Here is a 19,704-nt window from a genome sequence, read left to right as displayed (position 1 = left end):
TTAAAAGAAAAATGTTTTTTTTTAAGGCACAACTCCAATGTAATTGCGAGGAGGCAACATCAAACAAAACTAAATTGAGGGATATTTTACAAAATGACCAGCCTATACTCGGCAAAAATGTGAAGACCGTAAAAGAAAAAGATAACTAAAAGGATGAGGAATTATTCCAAAACTCAAGGAGACGACAGAAGCAAATGCAACTTGTAATCCTGGATGAAACCCAAGCCAGAAAAACAAACACACAAACAAACAAACAAACAAACAAACAAGGTGGTTTTGGCTGCGAAAAACAATTGGTAAAATATGAATAAGGCTTGTGGGTTAGACGACGCTACATAATTAAGGTTCACGTCCAGCGTTGGGCCATAAATCGCAGTTTCACGGAGAAGAACGTCCTCATTCTTAGGAAACATACGCTGAAGTATTTAGAATTAAAAGGGGCATCGTGTCTCCCACTTTATTCCCAAACTGTTCGGAGAAGAAAGCTGGAGACTGATGACGCAGATAAAGCACTTGGGGGATTTGGGCGACGACCTTTCTACGTTCTTGCAACTGTTCTTAGGCCTGAAATTACTTCAGGAGAAAAAGTTACCGAAAACAAAAGCAGCAACCTTGTGGCGGACACACCTCTTCCGATTGGCTTGTGATCTGGGGATGCGGAGTCCACGTCATTCACTCATTCAATAAATATTTATTAGGCACCGATGATGTGCCAGGCCTCCCTCAAGGTACTGGGGATACCATTGGGGGGGGGGGGTAGCAAAACAGGCCCCACCTCCAGGGGAAATGAAGCACTTTGGAGGTTCCTGGCAAAGCCTCATCTCACTCGGGCGTCTTGAACTCACGGTCTCCCTGCCACCTCCACCAAACCACCCCAAAGCCCCGTGACCTCACCAGTGTCCCTGGTGTGGCACCTCCCCCTCCCCCGTGACTGAATCGGGAGCCGTGCCCCCGCCTCACATCTCCTATACCCAGTCTACCAGCTGGTGCGAGGCTTTCCTGCGTGCGCCGCTCAGGGATCCGGGGGTTTCTCCCCGTGTCCACTGCCCCTGGAGTGGGCCTCGCTGTCCTCACTGGACAGCCCGACACGGCCTCCCTCGCAGCTGGAGAGGTCCTTTCAAAGCCCGCCTCCCGTCACATCACACCCCTGCTCGCGACACTTCAATGGCGGCTGGTTGCATTTGGAAACAAAGACTCCGTTCTTTCGTAACACTTATTTGAACGATGGCCTCCTGCACGTGATTTAGTAAACGGCCGACTCTCCAACCACACGGGGAGTGCCCTGAAAGCACGGACCACGCCTGGCTTTACACACCACTGGGAGCACACAGTTGGCATTCTATTAATATTTGTTTAATTAGGTGGATAAGCAATTAAAATAATCAATGTCTGGCTCGGGCCAAGGAATGGAGAGTGGTGCCATTCACTGCTGCTGGGGACCGAGAGGGAGCGGAAGTGTGGGAGGCGTGGCTTTGCAGAATCTGTGGGATCCATGGGGACGGCTACCTGCCAGGCGGCTGGGAACGGAGACCTGTGGCTTGTGAGACGGCCCTTAGGAGAAAACACACAACGGTGCCCTCCAGCAGGCAGGCGACGGGTCACCTGCATAAAGCTGTCCCTGCGCTAGCTGTGTTACAGACGGGCTGAACGCACACGACCATGGACTCAGCATCCTCCCCCGCAGGGCACCGAGCACGGCACCCTTTGCCAGGCGGGTGGGCAGGGGGTGCTCAGGGAAGCCTGGCTGAATGCCACTGGGCACTGGAGGTTTCTGGGTGTGAAACACTTTCGGAAAGAAAGCACACAGCTGTGATCCTTGAGCACACCCACTCATTTCACTCTTTGGGGGACTTGCAATCCATCCAGCATATCAAATGATGGCAAATGATCCCCGCCTATGCCTCGTTTCAAACTGCTGATGTGCTGGAAACATCACGCTGTTCCAAAAATAGTAATAAAAACCTCTCGCAATTCTGCTAGTTCACATTTAAATTAATCTCCATCACGGGCATCATAATTGTCTGAAAAGTATCATCTTGTTCTTGAAGCCACCAAGTTTTCTTACTCTGAAGTGGGCGTCAGGAGGGTCCCACCCTCCCCAGGGAGCCTGGTACCTGTCCCAGCTGCCACGGCCCCCAGCCCAGGGCCCTGGTGACGGCTGGTGCTGGATGATTCCAGGTGGGGGGGCCCAGTGTACAATGTCCAGCAGCATCCCTGCTCTACCCCCTGGAAGCCACCACACACCCCACCTGCCCTGTACTGTGACAACCCAGAACGCAGCCGACTCTGCAAACGGCCCAGCTGAGAAGCGCTGTGTGGACACCCCTGGGGCCCCCTGTGCCAGCCTCTCGGGGGCTCTGCCACCCAGCTCAGACAGAGGTCTTGCCAAGATAGAAAAAGAGAAAAACCCTTTGGACGTAGCTGTGAATGAAAGTGGGGCATGGCTTAACTGCAGGCTTCCTGGTGTCGTCCAGGTCAGAACAAAGCTCACGTATTGTCTAAAGGGGCCACCAACTGCTTCTGGCCCCCCCTCAGTCATGTATTGATTTCAGTGGCTTTTTCCTTAATTGTTGTGAGGGCAGCCTGGCGGTCCAGGAAAACACAGGCAGGCAGCGGCCTCCCTCAGGGCCACAGCGGGTTACTGAGGGTCTCAGAAGTGTCCAGGAGCATGTGGCATAGACGATGACCCTCCCTGCTGTGGTCCCAGCCCAGCTCCCCGCAGGGAGCTCCCTCTGCCAACCTTGCCCTCAGAGGCCCTGCCCGCTGACAGCTCTGGAGCTCTCCCCGCTGGCCGTGGCCACCCGACCCCCCCCAGGCCGCTCTGCAGCTGAGTCTTTCCTTTGCCACCTGGGCCTGGGTAGAGGAGCCAGCAGCAGCTGTGCTCCCCATTTTCAAAGTTATGGAAGAGGGGCAGGGATCCGCCAATCAACAATGAACACACCCACCCTGTGACTGAAACCTCCTGATTCTGCACCTGAAGCACAAACAGCCACTGTCACCTAAGGCCACCAAATGTGGGTGGGAAGGACAGCTCACCTGGCCCCAGGCTCTCTAAGCCCAGGGACTGGTCAGCCAGGTGGGCTGCTTGGAAACGTGTCCTCTGACCAAGGAGGATACGAGGACCATAAGCAGTGACCCACGGTTTCTGGGACACTCGGCGGTGCTCGCACTTGGGGACGCCCCCGTGGGCAGGGCCTGCAGGGACACAGCGCTCACGCCGGCGCTCCCACTCACGCACTGGGGACCCCGGGTCAGTCTCAACCTCTCTGGGCCTCTGGGTTCCCCTCTGCGGAAAGCAACATAAAACAGAAACTAAGAAACCGATCTGACTGTTCAGTCCCAGCTCTGGGAAGGTCCCACAAGGGAAATACAAGTCACCTCCTTATATATTTACATAAGGGATATTCACTACAACATTGTGTATAATTCTGACCAATGGAAACGCACGCCAAGTAGGGGGTGTCTGTACAGCAGCCCAGCAGGACACACTGTTACTGTTAATGCAGTAAAAAGTAACGGAACAGCAGGTTTAGGACCCTTCTATTTTGTGTCGATATATGACATATATGACAAATTGTAGACAAATTTCGGTAACAACGTATGCAGACATGTGAACGGTCGGTGGAACGGCTATCTAAGCACTTTGTATCTTTTCCAAATTTTCCTACAGTCAACACGTATCTTTCCTGTTGTGCTCAGGGGAAAGTGGTTATGGGGAGAAAGAAGCCAGGGCCTTGGCAGGGGCGGGGAGACCCCCAAGCTGTGTGGGCAGCTCTCACGACACAACCCAGGACGCCCCGAGGTTGTCATCAAGCACAAAAGCAGGAGCCCTCCGCTTGTAAACACTTCGGCTTTTCTGTGGGTTTGCCTGGAAAATGGTCCGACTGCTGCGTCTCCAGGGCCACAGCCTCTGCTCATCTGCAGGGGCCTCAGCCCCCCCCCTCCCCCCCCCGTTAGAGCTGCAGGCTCAGGCAGAGGGCAGAGACTGACTGCAGCCTCTGCACTGGGCCACAGGCTTCCTGAGACCCCTTTCAGCCACCCCTTTAGTGTAGGGGGACCCCAAATCCAGCCTGGAATTACCAAGCTACAGCAACAGTTTGACACTCCAAACAGCAGGCAGTCGGGGGGGGACCTCTTCCTAGAGGACCCTGGTGGGACTAATGAGGAACCTGGAGGGGACGGACCTTCCAGGCTACGACCAGGCTGCCCCCCGCTCCTCTGGGAAGAATGGGGAGATCTGTGTATCTCAAGGCTCCTTCTGTCACAGTCAGATCAAAGTCAGCTCCCACAAAGAAAAATCAGAATCTACGTTGGAGCGCGCTGGCCTGTTTTGTTTCAGACACACACACGCGCACACACACACGCACACAGTGTTGATGCTGCCTCTTCTCCAAGGCCACTGAAAGGCAGCCACACACAAAACTGTGACACAACCCCCTGGGGTCCACCCAGCTGCTCATTAGCAAACCTTACTGGGCGCCGCCTGTACGGGAGGCGCTGGGGCCACACAGTGATGGCCGCGTCCCCTGCCCTCGTGGGCCTTCGGGTCCCTCAGGGGACAGACACGTGCTGACCATTCCATTCCAGGTGAGGGAAGGACTCGAAAGCCAAGTTACGCCCTGCGGCCTGGCATAGACACGACAGGACCGCTGCGTGTGGGTGAGGAATCAGGAGAGGTTTCCCCAGTGCAGGACGAAGGCAACCTGGGACAGGAGGACACACAGGGACTCGGACAGGGCAGTGGTGGGGTTCAGGGGGTGCCGGTAGGTTGGGGGGGCACGGAGAACGGCAGCAAGCAATCCTTCCAAGAAGAGGAGCAAAAGCCCTCAAGTGGGAAGCAGCTGGACTCTAAGAGGAAACAATTTTTTATTCACTGAACAAACAGTTCTGTGCAGAAAACTAGGCCAGCGGCCTGCCCTGCCCAATGGCAGCTCCTACCAGCTTCCGTCTGAACCCCTCATCCCCTCCCCACGCCACATAATTCCGTTACTGGGCAACTCTGCTGGTCACTCCTTTCTTATGTTACGGCCCCGCCCAAACTTGACGTTCTACATGTACATATCCATGCGTGTGCGCGCACACAGGACAGAGTGGGTAATGGGTCGGGCAGAGGCGGAGATAACCTCGCTATGCATCTGAGTGAACCTCAGCAAAGGCCAATAACAAGCCATAATGGGGGCCTCCTGGGCAACAAAGGGCTGCCAGTCCAAGTGTTCTCCTGTGACGTCACTGTCCCCAAGGAGGGCACCTGGGGGCCTGGCCGAAGGCTGGCAGCATCCTGTGCACGTACTTCCCAGCCCAGACCCCTGGGGCCCGCGTGGCCCTCGGCCTCCCTCTCAGCCCCAGCTCCACGGCTCAGCTGTGATGCTGGAGCGTCCAGCACCCGGCCACTGCCTCCCTCACTGCCTCCCCATCACGTCCAACCACAGAAGCTGGGACCATCCTCGCTGCTCCCTTCTCTCTTGGCACCCTCTCCCGACCCCTTACTGCGTCCTGACGGTTCCGCCCCAAAACAAGAGTCACTGCACAGGTCTGAGGGGGTGCCCTGACCAACGGCAGGGACGGCAAGGCCGTACCCGGTGGCCTGGACTCGTTCAGCATGGCGTCCCCGCCCCGAACACATCTCCACTCCATCTGCTTCTCTCCACGCCCACTGCCACCGGCCCACGTCCACTGCTTCCCGCTGGGGTCTTGCCTCCTCCCAGTGCGCTCAGAGAGACCGTCATTCGGTGCACGTCGGGTCCCGTCTCTTCACTGCTCAAGACCCTCCCTGAGCTTCCTGTGGCTCCTGGAACAAACTCTGCACCCCCAACCCCAGCTCCGTGGCCTCTTCCACGAGCCGGCGCTGCCCACACCCCCAGCTCCCCACAGCACCCTCGCCCCTGCTCACGACTCCAGCCACTCAGGCCTTTTCTGGTTCCTCGAACCGCCCGGCTCATCCCGACCTCAGGGCCGCACGGAGGCCCTTCCCTACGTGTGGAAAGCCCTTCCTCGCATGTTTCCCTCCCGTCTTCACAGCTTCAACGCATTTCATAACTGACATGTTGGTGTGATTCTTTAGGACTCTCTGCCCACCAGGCTGTGGCAGCACCATGCCAGGTATGTACTTTGCTCACTGCGGTGCCCCCAGAACCCAGCTCAGTATGTGGCACATAGTATCTGCTCAATAAACACTGGCTGAGGATAAATAAACCTCTTTCTCAGCTACCACTCCTTTCCTTTGGAAGAAGTCAAAAGGCTGTTGGTTCATCACTGGGCCCCCCAGCCACGCCTAAAGGGAAATTTTATATAGTTTTTTATTGAAAAGGAGACCATATGTTTCAGATACAGGTGGTTAGGCAGCACAGTTGAGTTTTTCCTTAATACGCAGTATTTTACTGATGCTAAATGTGTTTCTAAAACGTCACTGAAATGGAGGCGTGTTTCACACCTGATCGCATGGCAGAGTTGAACTGACAGCCGTTTCTTTCCCGGAAGCACATAAAATACTGACATGTTTTGTAACGGATGGGCTCGTGGATTCTACGAAGCACGTATGTGAGGAGCCTGGACTTGTGCGTGGGCTCGTGTGGGCATCCTGCCTGCACACCAGGCCAAAGGCTGCACACATGCCTCCCAGCTCCAAACCCTCCCAACGTTCCTGGGCGCCCACCTCGGTCCCCAGGTGCACTGAGCAGACAACCTCTGATGGTTCCCCACACGTCCCACGTCTGCCCAGACAACTCCAGCTTCACGCGACTCTCCCTAAATTCTCCATATGCCAACCTCTCTCTCTTCCAAAGGCCCGGTCTCCGAAGCCAGCTCCCCACCAGGCTTCCTCTGGGTCCCCACCATGATTTCAGCACACCTGGTCAACGTTCATTTCATGCCACCCTGTGTTACAAAGTCAGCCCGTGGACACCTCCCATTAAGACGCAGATTTCCCTGGGGACATCTTTTCATGGTCCCGTGCACAGCACTTGGTACCTCAGCTCAATACGACCCACGTGTCCCTCTGTCTAACGCAATCTGCCCAGAACGCTTTCCTCTACTACACAAGCAATTCCAAACTCAAACGCCAGAGACCAGACACCTGGAGGAAAAACAGTCTAACAACTGATTTCAGAAAAAGGTGGTCCCAAATCTCTTACAACACCTCTGAATGCCTTTCAACTACGCAAGCCTTAGTAATGACTCTGCAAACACTGCTTCCTGAGGAGGCCCAGACAATGCATAACGCCTAACGCTCCCCCACGCTTCCCTTACGAAACCCTGATGTGGGACATGGCACTGGAACGAGTCCCCTCGGACATTTGCCATTTCAGCTGCAGTTACCCTTGGGTGTACGAAACCAGTTCAAACCTTCGCTCTTTCATATAAATCGGAAATGCTTCCATTTCACCCAAAAAGGAGGTAAAATCATAATACATATACATGGAACAGAAGATGCTAGGACTTCATTCTCTAGAGGACAGAGGGGGTCCCCAGCCGGAGAAAATCTGCCACCACAACAGTCTCAGCGACCAACATACCTACAAGTAGGGAAGTGTCAGAGGCCACAGAAGATGGGGTTCAGACCCAGGAACCCCCAGCACGTGCCATGAGGAGGAATCTGGGAGCCGGGCCCTTCTTTCTCCAAAGACCCTTCCCTCCCGCCAGGGTAACTGGCAGAATCCTAACCTAAAACCCACACAGGGGACCTAGAAGGAGCGGTTAGAGGTGTGGACCTGGCACGCGTCACCTGAACAACACAGCAGTGACGATTCTAACCTCGTGGGTGGGCACCTGGACCCAGCGTGCCCCCACTACATACCAGAGAGAAGTGAAGTACACGCAGGCCAGCTGGTGTGCAGTGGTCAGCTGGGAAAAGAAACTAGTGGGTGGGGGTGAGGCGGGGTGGCAGTGACAGGCCTTTGTACCCTGGGCACAGGTGCTGCAGAAACAAATCTCAGTGCCTCCCAGTCCGTTTGCCCATGTTTACCAAGCTCTTGATCTTTGCAAGGAAACAACACCTGCAGAGAGGGGAAGGCAGGGGGACTAGGAGGCATCCACACAAGCATCACGTGGGGGTCTGGTGACAACCTCGGCTGCCCTGATGGCAGCTGAATGAAGTCTCTCTTGGACTCAAACCTTTAGGGGTAACCCTTGAGACTCCACCTTTTCTCCCAAAGCAGCCAGTGGTTCACCTGGGCAAGAACAGCATCCCCCCCAGACTGGAGAGTTAGCACAGGGGACCGGTCAAAGAAAAGACGACGGACAAGAGAAAGCGTGGTCACCTCAAGGAATTTTACTTGAGCTGTTCTCACCAAGCTCAGGACCTGTGGGACCTCTGCCAACAGAGAGAAAACACGGGCATCTCTGTCTGTCACCGGCCAGGTGTTTACAAATAATGTGAAAGACCCTCCTGCATGGACCGGGTGAGCCGCCCAGGCCCAGGCGTGGGCCTTCACGAGCTCAGCAGCACCAAGCTGGCCGCTGCCCTGGATTTAGCCCACAGCTCACGGGACGCCAGAACGGACAAAACAGTTTCCACCAGTGATAGAACGGTGCATATGTGTATATGTATCATGTAAATCGCCTCTCTGGTTTTATCCCTATTTTCATTATAAACCTATATTGAATTAAAATGTCTTCATTTCACTTCCTTTACTTTTTCTAATGTCACAGCATTTAAATCTATCAACTTGTTATTGATTTTTAAGCAACTGAACAAGTTGAAACTGTAGGCTTCAGTCACAAGCCAACCAACACGGCTGTGTTTTCAAACCAGCCAGGCTCCCATTCAGTGTTCTGGACAGGGAACCCCAAATCTGTTCTTGCAAGACTCCCTGTTTCTGTTATGGATGCTCCTTCCTTGAAACCACTCACCTCCTGTCTCCACGGACACTTCACCTCCTGTCTCCACAGACACTTCACCTCCTGTCTCCATGGATACCACACCTCCTGTCTCCATGGATACTCACCTGTCTCCATGGCCACTTCACTTCCTGTCTCCACGGACACTCACCTCCTGTCTCCATGGATACCGCACCTCCTGTCTCCATGGATACTCACCTGTCTCCATGGACACCGCACCTCCTGTCTCCATGGCCACCTCACCTCCTGTCTCCATGGACACTCACCTGTCTCCATGGATAACGCACCTCCTGTCTCCATGGATACTCACCTGTCTCCATGGACACCGCACCTCCTGTCTCCATGGATACTCACCTGTCTCCATGGACACCGCACCTCCTGTCTCCTTGGCGACCCCCTGAACCGGTACCCCAAATCTAAGCAGTGCCCGCCTGAGCTCTTGCATTGCCCCTGGTGCTGTCCTTTTCTCTCTGTTCCAAGCCAGGCCCACGAAGTCTCACCTCCCAGCACCTGACCCATTTCAGCCAGGCCTCCCTGCCTCCGTTCTTGCTCCCTCCTGGCCACGTTACTAGACATGGCTGACAAATTCCTCTCCGAGGACGGCGACCATGTGACTTCCTTGTTTACTCCCACTGAGGGTCCTTTCCACGTGCAGGGAGCCTGTGCTTCAAAGCCCTCTCACGCCCGGCCTCGGGCACACGGCTCCACGGGGAAACCGGCGGCTCCCTCTCATCTCCCACTGCCCCGGCTCGTCACGGACGTCCGCGCGTGCTCAGAGCAGGTCCACGCGCGCTTGCGCCATCCCTTCCAGCTCTTCCAAGTCCAGTCCTAACACATCCAGTGTCCCAAAGCCCTCCCTGACCACTTTGGACAGAAGGGGCTTTTCACGCCTAACTCTGTGACGGCACGTTTTTCATTTTCTACAAACGGTGGGTGTTCACCTGCCTCCTGGACAACCCCCGCCCCCGAATTCCCTGACGCTGCCCTGAGTGTCCCTGTGTCCTCCGCAGGCACCCCGCACCCGCCACGCCCACAGCAGTCACTGCAACACCCCAAACTTCGCGCCGTCAGCCTAGGTGACCCCTCCCACTCCCGGTCCCCTTCAGGCCCTCTCCTCACAGGGGGGCACGTCCCCAGCTAACACGGGATTCCCGGGGGCAGTTCCCACGCAGGTGAGCCCTGCCACCTGATCACGACCTCTTCCCGAGTGAGCAGCTGTCACAGACCTGTGGCCCCCGGGACAGGCAGCCCCGGCGGGCCGGCGGGGGACGCTGCGCGCTGGGTGGACGCGCAGGAAGAGCCGGGCACACAGAGCGGTCACGCGGGGGCCGAGGACGCGCGGGGCGGGGAGGGAGCACGGGGCCGCCCGTTGGGTTCCGGCTCCAAACTTTCCCTCCGCCGGCGCCGCGAGGCCACAGGCCGGGCCCGAGGAGAACAGCGCCGGGTGGGGAGCCACGGAGGCATTTTCGGGGCTGGAGGGGGTCCCGGGCCGGCCGCAGGGCTCTGGGGACGCGGGGTCAGGTCTGCCGCCGGGGCCGGGCCGGGCCGGGGCGGGACGGAGATGCCGGCGCCGGGGCTGCGGTGACAGCCGCCCGGCCGCCCCACCCGCGCGTCTCCCGGGCTCCGCGCAGCCCCGGCCGCTACTCACCCGGAGGGTTGACGGCCGCCGGGGTGGCCATGTCGCGGGAGCAGCGGCGGAGGCCCTGCGCGGAGCGGCCCGGCGGGCGCGGCCGGCGCGCCACACAAAGGCCGGCAGCTCCGCGGCCCCGCGCCGTCGCCGCGCCTGTGCCGCCTTTGTCGCGCGCCGGGGGGCGCCCGCCGGGCCGTAGCACCGCGAGACTTGGAGCCGCGGGCGGCGGGCCCCCCACGCTGGGGCCGGGCTGCGGGGCGCCGGGAGCGGGGAGGCGCAGGTGCCGCGCGGGACCCGGCGGCCTCGCGCACGCGCCGGGCGGCTCGCCCCACGCCCACGCCCGGGGGTCGGGACGCACGCGGGCGCTTCCCCAGCGCGCGGCCGGGCCGGGGCGTGGGGCGTGGGGCGCAGCCCGTCGGGAGGCACACGGAGCGAGCGGCCGCACAAAGGCGCCGGGCTGCCCACTGGGCTCCGGGCCGCGGCTCCCGCGGGGACGGCGGGGATGGAGGGCGAGCCCCCGGCCAGGGATCCCCGAGGCCCGGGCAGCCCCGGGTGCGCTGGGGACACCCCACAGAGGCAGAGGAGTGGACTGGAGGAAAGCACTCAGCTCGGCTTCTTCAGTGCCGTGGGGACTGTCACGGCTTATTGCAACTGCCTTATGTCCACAACCAAATTGAGAATTTAGAAGATATTTAAAGTGATTTTTATGGACATATCCTGGGGAAGTCGGGCTGCAGGGAGCTCGGAGGGGCTGTTTTTCTGCCAGACACTGGGAATCCTGAGAGAGGATGGCTGTGGGGGAGAACACGTCACCACAGTGGGGGCCCCATAAAGCTTCCCCGGAAGCAGCAGCAAGTGCACCCGGGTGGGAGCACAGAAGAGATGGCCCCTAATGTGGGCGTTTCTGCAAAAACATCTCACTGTCCTACATGCTTCCAAAGAACCGTTTTGGGGGGTTCAGGAACAAAGCAGGGGATGTGTTTTCAGATCACCACTGTCTTCAGGGAGCATTTGTCATTATTGATCTGACTAATAGGCGCTTAACGATATTCATTTGTTTATCGATTAGACACACGGTCTGCTGTGTGCCCCGCACAAAGCTAGGTGTTGGGCAGACCAAGGAAAGACATCACAGGGCTGGGCCTGCCCCCGGCTTCTGGTCTGGGGTAGGGAAGACAGGAGTGAAATGAGGTTTGCACTCAAGAAGCCACAGCTGCCTTGGGGCGTTGTTGTCATTGCTGAATGAATCAGAGCAGAGAGGGTGGAGTGATGAGAGAAAATGGAAACAGCCTTTGAAGAAGTGAGCAAGATGTGGAGAGGGGGAAAGAGGAGACATTTGTGTGACCACTGAAGAGTGCAACCGGCAACGAGAGAGGCAGGGCCCACAGAGGTATTGAAAGGGGTCCTGAGATCAACTGGGGTACCAGCTGGGACCCCCACCCTTGTATCAAGGAGACGCCCTGGTTTCCCCAACATCAAGCCAAACGAGAACTCGGCCTCTCCTCCACATACCCTAAAAGGCACCACACTCCAATACCCCTGTGAACTTGATTAATACACAACAGATTGGACTGAACATGTCTTAGGTAAATGCAAGAGGAGGCTCAACTCACTCCACAATAAACAAGGTAAAAACCCACCCGAGATACTCCTGCTGCTCAGAACGGCTCCCTTTTCAGCCCTGCTCCCCACAGCAGTTCTGCCTCTGGGGTCCAGTCTACAAACAGCTCCCGGACATCGCTGCGCGCACCCCTGCTGCCGCCAAGCCCTTCCTACGCTCCAACTCAGAAGCAAACACCGCTCCTTGGCATTTCCGTATCAGCCATCACACGGGGCTCATGTGGGTACTGTCTCCTAACAAACACAGAGGGTGCCAAAAACATGTATACACATTTTAAGAAAGGAAAACTGTATTAAAATTGTAACACTCAATATATACCGATAACAAAAGATGAATACAAGTCACATTTGACTTCTGCAATGACAAGAGGTGCTCAAAGTGGTTCCCGTCAGCGTCCAGACACTTCTGATCACGGCGAACTACCGCTGGAGCAACGCTGACCCAAGTGTCCTCTTGTAGACACTTTTTTGGCACCCCTGCTATATTTCGAATATCCTCCGTGAATAAAATTGTGGTGAATATGGCCATTACGCAAACGTGCACACACACATATTTAACCACACAGATTTGTGGATAAGCTTTCCTTTCTTACTGTGCTGTGGCCTCCTGCCCATTTTCCTAAATGTTACTCTGCCAGTATCATCCATCCTTTGCTTGTTGCGTTTGTCCATTGCAGTAAAACGCAGGTGGCAGGTGGACAGCTGCGCGAAGTTGGGACGGGACCCTTCTCAAAGTCTGCTTGGAGTCTGTGGTGCTGTGGTTTTTGGTAGGTGATAATAAACACCTCTGAATTTTAACAGAGGAGATATTTCATCTTCTCCTCCAATCACTGCACCTCAGAAGTGGAAAGGACCTTTGACATCATTCAGTTCAGCCCCCAGAGTTTGCAGATAAGGGGACGGAGGCTCAGGGTAGAGAGGTGACTTTCCCAAGGTCATGCAGCTCAATAGCCAAGACTCAGAACGGGGTCACCCACAAAGCTGGGACTATGTGGCCGGGGTGGGGGTGGAGGGAGCAAAAAAATGGAGGAGGGGGTGATGGGGGCCCTCACTCTCTCTCTCTTATCTCTCGGTGTTAAATAGGTAAATACTGAGAAGCATGGATTGTGGCTGAAAGCCGCACTCTTAAGTAAACAGCCTGAAATGGGCCAGTTAGCCATTGCAGAATACTGAGCAGTTTACACAATACCGTGGGTCCCTGCTAATTATGAGAGCTAGCAGACTGTGACCAGTTAACAGGCTCAGGAATTCCACTCAACCTTTAAACAACCTAGAACTCTTTTATATTCCAAAGGAAGCTATTGAATTTGAAGCTGAGATTTGCATTTTCAAAAAAAATTAGCACAGACCCACTGGGCCCACAGCACGTGATTCTGGGCCCGGTGCTCCCACAAATGAGTGGGGTTGCCGGCCACAGGGCTGACAGTGGGTGGGTGAAAGCAGTCACCTCAACTCCCATTGCATAATTTGTAATCATTAGAGGAATTTCTATCTTCTCTTAACTTTAAGACAGCAAGAGCCAGAAAGGGAAGCACGCCCTTCCTTAGACATAGAGGGGGTGTGAGTGGGGGGGAGGGGGGAGGGGATAATGGGCAGCCATAACCACAGTTTTTTTCTCTGCCACAGACTATATGTCTCCTCTCAACACTTCCTCACCTCCATCCTTCCTCACCTCTTTCTCTTCGCTGGAGAAAAAGGCACGTAGGTCTCCGTTATCCCCAACGTGGCGCCACCTCTTGGTCTTTAATTCCACACAGGTGACAGCTGTGCCCCCCCATCTCTGTCTAGGCAGCCCCCCTTTATCCAGTAGGTCTCTCGCTTACTCTCATAACCACTGATTTATATCAGAGGGTGATGCAATCTTAGTTCTATACAAAAAGGCCTATGCACTGGCCTTTGAAGCAGAAAGCGTGGCCTGTCTGCTGTCACTCATTTACTCTGTTGCCCACAGAACTGTGTTATACGTCTTAAGTCTCACTTTCCCCACCTGAAAAATGGGGGTGATGCTAGCTGGGTTACAGTGAAGATTAAATTGAATGTGGCAATATGTGTGCTCCATCCACTTGAGAGTTTACAATGCTGGTGGTGGGGGGGAGAGGACGGGGGGCGGTGACAGGCAGTCCGACCCAGGGATCTGACTGCCCAGGGAAGGCATTTCAAACCAGCTGGCGGTGAAGCCAAAAGCAGAGGTTCCCCACTTGGCAGCCACACAGGGGATCCCGCAGGAATGAGGCATGTGCCCGGAGCCAGACCTGACCGGTGTCCTGTCTCCACACGGCCTCCATGTAGCGGTCGGGTCCTCACATTCCCACAGGGTAGGGGACAGAAAGTACTGCTGGAGTCTGGACAGATGGACGCAGGCGGTGGGGGGGGGGGGGACAGGAGGCCTCAGAGAGTAGGACTGAATGAACAAAGGCTCAAAACGGGACCCCAGATCTCAGCCCCCAGTGTAAGGTCTCCTGAAGACACCTTGACATTCACCAGCCACGTGGGGCCCCCCAGAGTGGAGCTGGGGGGGGGGGGCAGGGCTCCCTTCTCCCCTTGCAGGTCCTGCGTGACCCCGTAGCCACCATCTGGAGGACAGAGACGAGTATGAAAAACAAGTTTCCTACTGCGCTCACTGGGCACCGTGCACAACGCAAGCCCTCCTTTCCTCCAAGCGGGAGAACATAGCAACTGTAACAACTCCTCACTTCCGTTCGCACTTGAACATCGCTTCACAGGCCCGGGCATCTGTGACTCAGCCACTTTGTGAAGAAATGCCACATGTGTGCACTCACTCAGAGTTTAGTAGATAACCACTTTCCTGTTTGTATTAATCCATTTTGGAAGCCACGCTCACAAACGACAAGTTTGTTGTTCTTTTTTTTTTCCCCCAGCATATTAACATTCTCCAGATGTCTCAGCACCTCATGCTGTGCATTTGGGCTCTTCTTATGCAACGTATAAAGAAGTGGTTTTTGCTTAAAAATGCCAAGTGAATTCATGGGGTCGGTTAATGATTACTCTCTCTCTCCAAGTGATATTCAACATGCCGCTGGGGCCCACACTGGTTACTCTGATACAGGGCGGCTAGACCAAGTTCATTATCCAACCAACTGGCCTGAGACTACTCAACCATTAGCATGCAAATTACCACAAATAAAGGGCAGGTGGCAATGACTTCCCTTCCAGGGGGTCACACGCCTAGAGGGGAATCCAGCGTGTTTCTGTTTAAGAACATTTAGTTTGAGAACACGCAACCTAACTCATTGATGGGTTAGATTTTGGTCTTTTGAATATCTACCTATTTTAAACACACTCACAGAACTTTGGAGGCGAACTGTCAAAATCATGTGGTCCGTAATTTAGAGGTAAACCTGAGGCACTTTCCGGTTTCCCCTGCTTATCTTTTAGGAAATTAGGGCTGCAGACAGAAGGGGTGTACCCCTTTAGCGTCCTGGGTGGGGTGGGGCGTGACAGGTTGGAGAGAAGGGGAAGCAATCTCCATGACCCCACTGTTGTGTCTCAAAGCACAACGTAAATACCCACCTTCCCCTATTAGCAGGGACCCTGGCTTTTCCCAGGATGTCCCACCCCCGGGTGGTACCGGAAAGCGGGTGCTTGGTCTCCTTGCAGGAAAGAATTCAAGGACACACGGACTATGCCAGGCAGGCAGTGGGTTTAGGAAAAGAAGGCAGCACACTCCCAGAGCGGCGGGAGGGGGCAGCCAGAGGAAGAGCAGCTACACCCAAGAACAAAGAGGCTTGTGACTTCTAAACAGACGGCGCGAAATATTCAGAGGTTAGGGGTGGTGTTATGGGCATTGCTAGGCTGGTCCTCGCTGACCACTGACCACTCCTTCTGGTTGCAGAAGGTATTTTTGTCCTTATTTGGCTCTAGTCGGAACTGTCCTGGCGACGCGGGTGGGTGGAGATTTTTCCCTGCCCGCAATGCTAAGGATGTTAGAATCCATTACAATCACAGCTAAAACTCACCTCCAGGGGCCACAGGGTGTCCGGGCCTGTTCTCAGTCACCAAAATCTATTCTGGCCGGTCTGGTAGCTGCACCTTTTCAAGGATGAGCTCACCTCCTTCTTCCTTTGTCTCCCCTTCCTCTTTCCTCTCTTCCCCGCTCTCTCCCCGTGGCCCTCTTCTTTCTGCCTACGGTAACTCAGGCACCTCTGGGGGTCCTCAAGGGATTTGAATTTCCCACAAATTTGTCTTGGTTGCCTCTTGTCAGCCCAGGTGATCACCTTCCTACAGCGTCTAGTCCAGACTTGTGTCTGCCAGCGACCCTGCTAGATGTCCTCTCCACCAGGCACGGCTGTCCACACCAGGGCTGAGTCCTGGCCAGCTTTCCGGCAGGTCCCTGCTCCCTCCTTCACAAAGGCCACTTCCTGATCCTCCTTGTCACCTGTCAATGGGGCCAGACCCCACAAGTGTCTCCAGCTACTGGCCCAGGTCTGGTCTGACTGCTCCAGAAACTGGCCATTCCCTGTGCCGCTAATTTATCTGCCACAAGCACTAAAAGCTAACTATCAACTGAAAACCAAGGCAGACCGAACCCAGCAAAACACAAGGGCATGTGGGCACCACTCGCCTGGCTGGGCTCCACGTGCAGCCCTCACACCCACCTGCTCTGGCCGTCTCGCCTCCTCAACGTCCAGAGCCCCAATTTCTTCCAGCTCCCAGAAAGAGGGGATCCCCCCTCCCTTACACAATGCCCAGTTTGGGATCTCCAGCTTTCCCAGACAACTCGAGCGGGAACATACATCCCCCTCCTGACCTGCCAGAATGTGCCCCCCTCCACGTACCTGTGCTCTTCACAAGACAGGGATGAGCCTCATGGCATATCTTTCCCTACACATGGGTTTCTCTAAGTCCAATTCCTGTGACAGAGAAAAATCAGCAGAAGAACGTGGCACGACAGCGCAGGAAGGACTGGGTCTCATTCTCACGTCTCTGTTAAATGACAATACCTCGCATCACTGAGGAAATATAAGCAAGGAAACGCTAAGGATGAAACACAAATCCTCCTGTGTCTTGATTTCATCACCTGAGTGTCTACAGTTGTAATTTAAACAGAATGTTTGTTTATCAAGTCCTACTGGGCTTGTATTCTACCGTGAGAACTACTCTGCTTTTGTCCCCGGACCATCCCTGGCACTTTGGTTATACGGCTCATGAGAATTTGGTCACGTGGAACGGCACCCACCGGACATCAGCGTCCTCACTAACTGTGACATGTCCCAGACACTGTTCCTGTATAGTGTCTTTGAAACCCTTACTTTTTTCTCTTTCTCGGGGACTGGGAGCATTTCTAATCAGGAGTGTCCCCAGCCACCTTCTCCCAGTGCCACAGAGAGAAGCTGTTTGCTGAATCGGTGTGGTCACTTCCAACGCTGTGATCAGAGGAGCAGGGAACTGAAGTCAGGACACTGGCTGCCCAGCCCGGGGCTCGGGTGAAAGTTGGGGGTAATTGTTTAAAGCAGAATGTCCTGGAGACAACAGTGTGACACTCATGTAAGAAATACTCCATTTTCCACAGTATAATGGCCCAGAGGATGACACTGTCACAAAAACATGGACACTGACCCCTCTGCGTGGACAGCGATTCTGCAAGTGACCAGGTGTTAGGAGGAGATTAACTAATGTGTGCCTAAGAGTGATACGTGTTTTTTAGAAAGTCTCTGTCTAAATACGTCTGAAAGGTCTTCCGCTACCATGGAATAAAATTTAAATATTAAGGAAGTACCGTGTCTCAGTTTCCCTGTCAGTGTGTCTCCTTCTGTTGTGGTACGTAGTCCGTGCTGTGATTGACCATCAGTGGTGTCTGCGAGATGCAGGGTTGTTCCCGTTGATCAGCGGAGCAAAGCGGGGCTCAGGGCAGTTGCCTAACACAGCAAGTAAGAGGCAGGGCCAAGGTCGGCGCTCGGAGTGTCTGACTGCACACCCCAGCTCCTAGCCAGTCCGAGCCCCACTTTGCATAGCTGACTGTGACCTGATAACATCAGCTTTGTTCCCCGTAAGAGTTGCTGAAGGCAGAGCACTCACACAGACGTCTGGCTCTGTCTGGAGAACAGGTTGTTCTGACATTCTCAGCCCATCCAGATGACCCTGGGACGAGGGAACCCATATTCCTGGTTCCTTCTACGCATGGGACCGCGTGCAGATTGAAACAATGGGCGCTGCCTTCTCTTTTAAGAAATACTCATTATTTCAGACAAGAAAACCTGGGCCTCAGGCCTCTTTCTGGAGTTTCAAAATGAAAATCAGATGTAATGCAAACATGCAAGATAACCAGAATGTCTGCGTTAACTGAGTCAGGAAAAACAGCAGAACAAGAGGTGAATCTGGGTTAATGGTGGGTCTGGGAAGCACGAGCCTAACACCCTCTGCTCTCGCTCCTTGCAGGGTCCCCCGAAAACACAGTGACCCACATACAAGCACAGGTACCGCTGTTTCAGCTCCAATGGTGATGGCACACTGCACAGCCCGAGCGCTTTTTATTTGCTGCTTGCCCCTTATAAACGTGTTCACATACTCACACTAAATTGTGCCTAAGCCACCTCCACCCCAGAGATAACATTTCCTGCTCTCATAGGGCGTTTTCATCCCACCAGACATTCAGAGAAAACACTTCTAGTGCTACTTCTAGGCCTTATTTGGCTGAGAGCAGAGCGTACAATAAAGGACCTCAAACTTAATTAGCACACTGACATAATCACATCAAGCTTCCACGTTGCACTTGACAATAGGAAATGGGCTAAATCAACGCAAACTACTCGGCCCCATACTTTATAATTAGACAAGGGGAAAAAAAGACGATAGCTCAAATGCTGTCAGACGCATTTTCTGCTGTTTCTAACTGACGAGGTTGGAACTGTTGACACCAGAATGCTTCCATTTTTCCTCCTATTTCAATGAGTCAGAACCTTAAGCTCACAGACTTTCCTCCTGAGGCGTCTTAGTGACTTTCTGTGCTGAATGTAGCTGCTGCTTTGCTTTGAACAGCCTTCACCAAAAAGCCGTGAAGGCTCCTGTGAGAAGTTCTGTAAATGAAAACGGGGCCACGCCCGTTTCAAGAGCTCAGGACCCAACAGGCTTCCACTGGGCAGAAGCCCTATGCTGCGTTTTCTACGCTGAGTTTGTTTTACAACTTGTACCAGACTTTCCCCAGGAATTTGCATGCATTTCCCACCGCCAGCTGCTGCTTCTCAACCAATGTGGGTGCTCTGCCGTCACAGGTTCTTTTCTTGGTGGAGGCAGAAAACGTGACGCATCAGATGCCACGTCTGTGACAACCTGGAAGCTGACAGGTGAGAGACAGAACACGAGGATGGCCGTCGAGTGAGGTCAAGGGCAGGGGTTAGGACCACACAATCCTGCATCTGCCGCTGGCTCACCGTGTGGCCCTAGACCATTTGCTTCGCCTCTCTAGGACTCGGTTCCCTCGACCGTACCGTGGGAACAATGACACCTCGCTCACTGCACTAGCACGGGGATTGGTTCAGGTCACACAGCGCCTGGCACATGGCTAGCAGGACGTTCTCTCGCCAGAACGAGGACACGACGGGCAGTGCAGGGCTAACACGCGAGGGAGCGCTGCACTCACCAGAGGAAGGGGCGCTGGGGAG

The 19,704-nt window shown here is 54.8% G+C and overlaps 1 protein-coding gene across 3 annotated transcripts in view; it reads right to left on the bottom strand.

Annotated features, from left to right (window-relative positions):
• The window catches only part of ARNT2 (aryl hydrocarbon receptor nuclear translocator 2), a 101,828-nt gene extending 82,124 nt beyond the window's left edge, over positions 1-19,704 (bottom strand). For 2 of the 3 annotated variants that reach the window (XM_074317790.2, XM_074317791.2), the window contains exon 1: positions 10,484-10,614. In XM_074317790.2, coding sequence (XP_074173891.2) covers positions 10,484-10,514 — 31 coding nt within the window. In that variant the 5' untranslated portion in view covers positions 10,515-10,614. Of the gene's footprint in view, positions 1-10,483; positions 10,615-19,682 lie in introns of those variants that run through there. The other variant, XM_074317798.2, reaches the window with a different exon arrangement.

Source organism: Rhinolophus sinicus, chromosome 13, assembly GCF_057876585.1.
Source record: "Rhinolophus sinicus isolate RSI-liver-muscle chromosome 13, RSI-T2T, whole genome shotgun sequence".
NCBI classification, from domain to species: Eukaryota; Metazoa; Chordata; class Mammalia; order Chiroptera; family Rhinolophidae; genus Rhinolophus; species Rhinolophus sinicus.
This window is presented reverse-complemented; position numbering and strand designations above follow the sequence as displayed.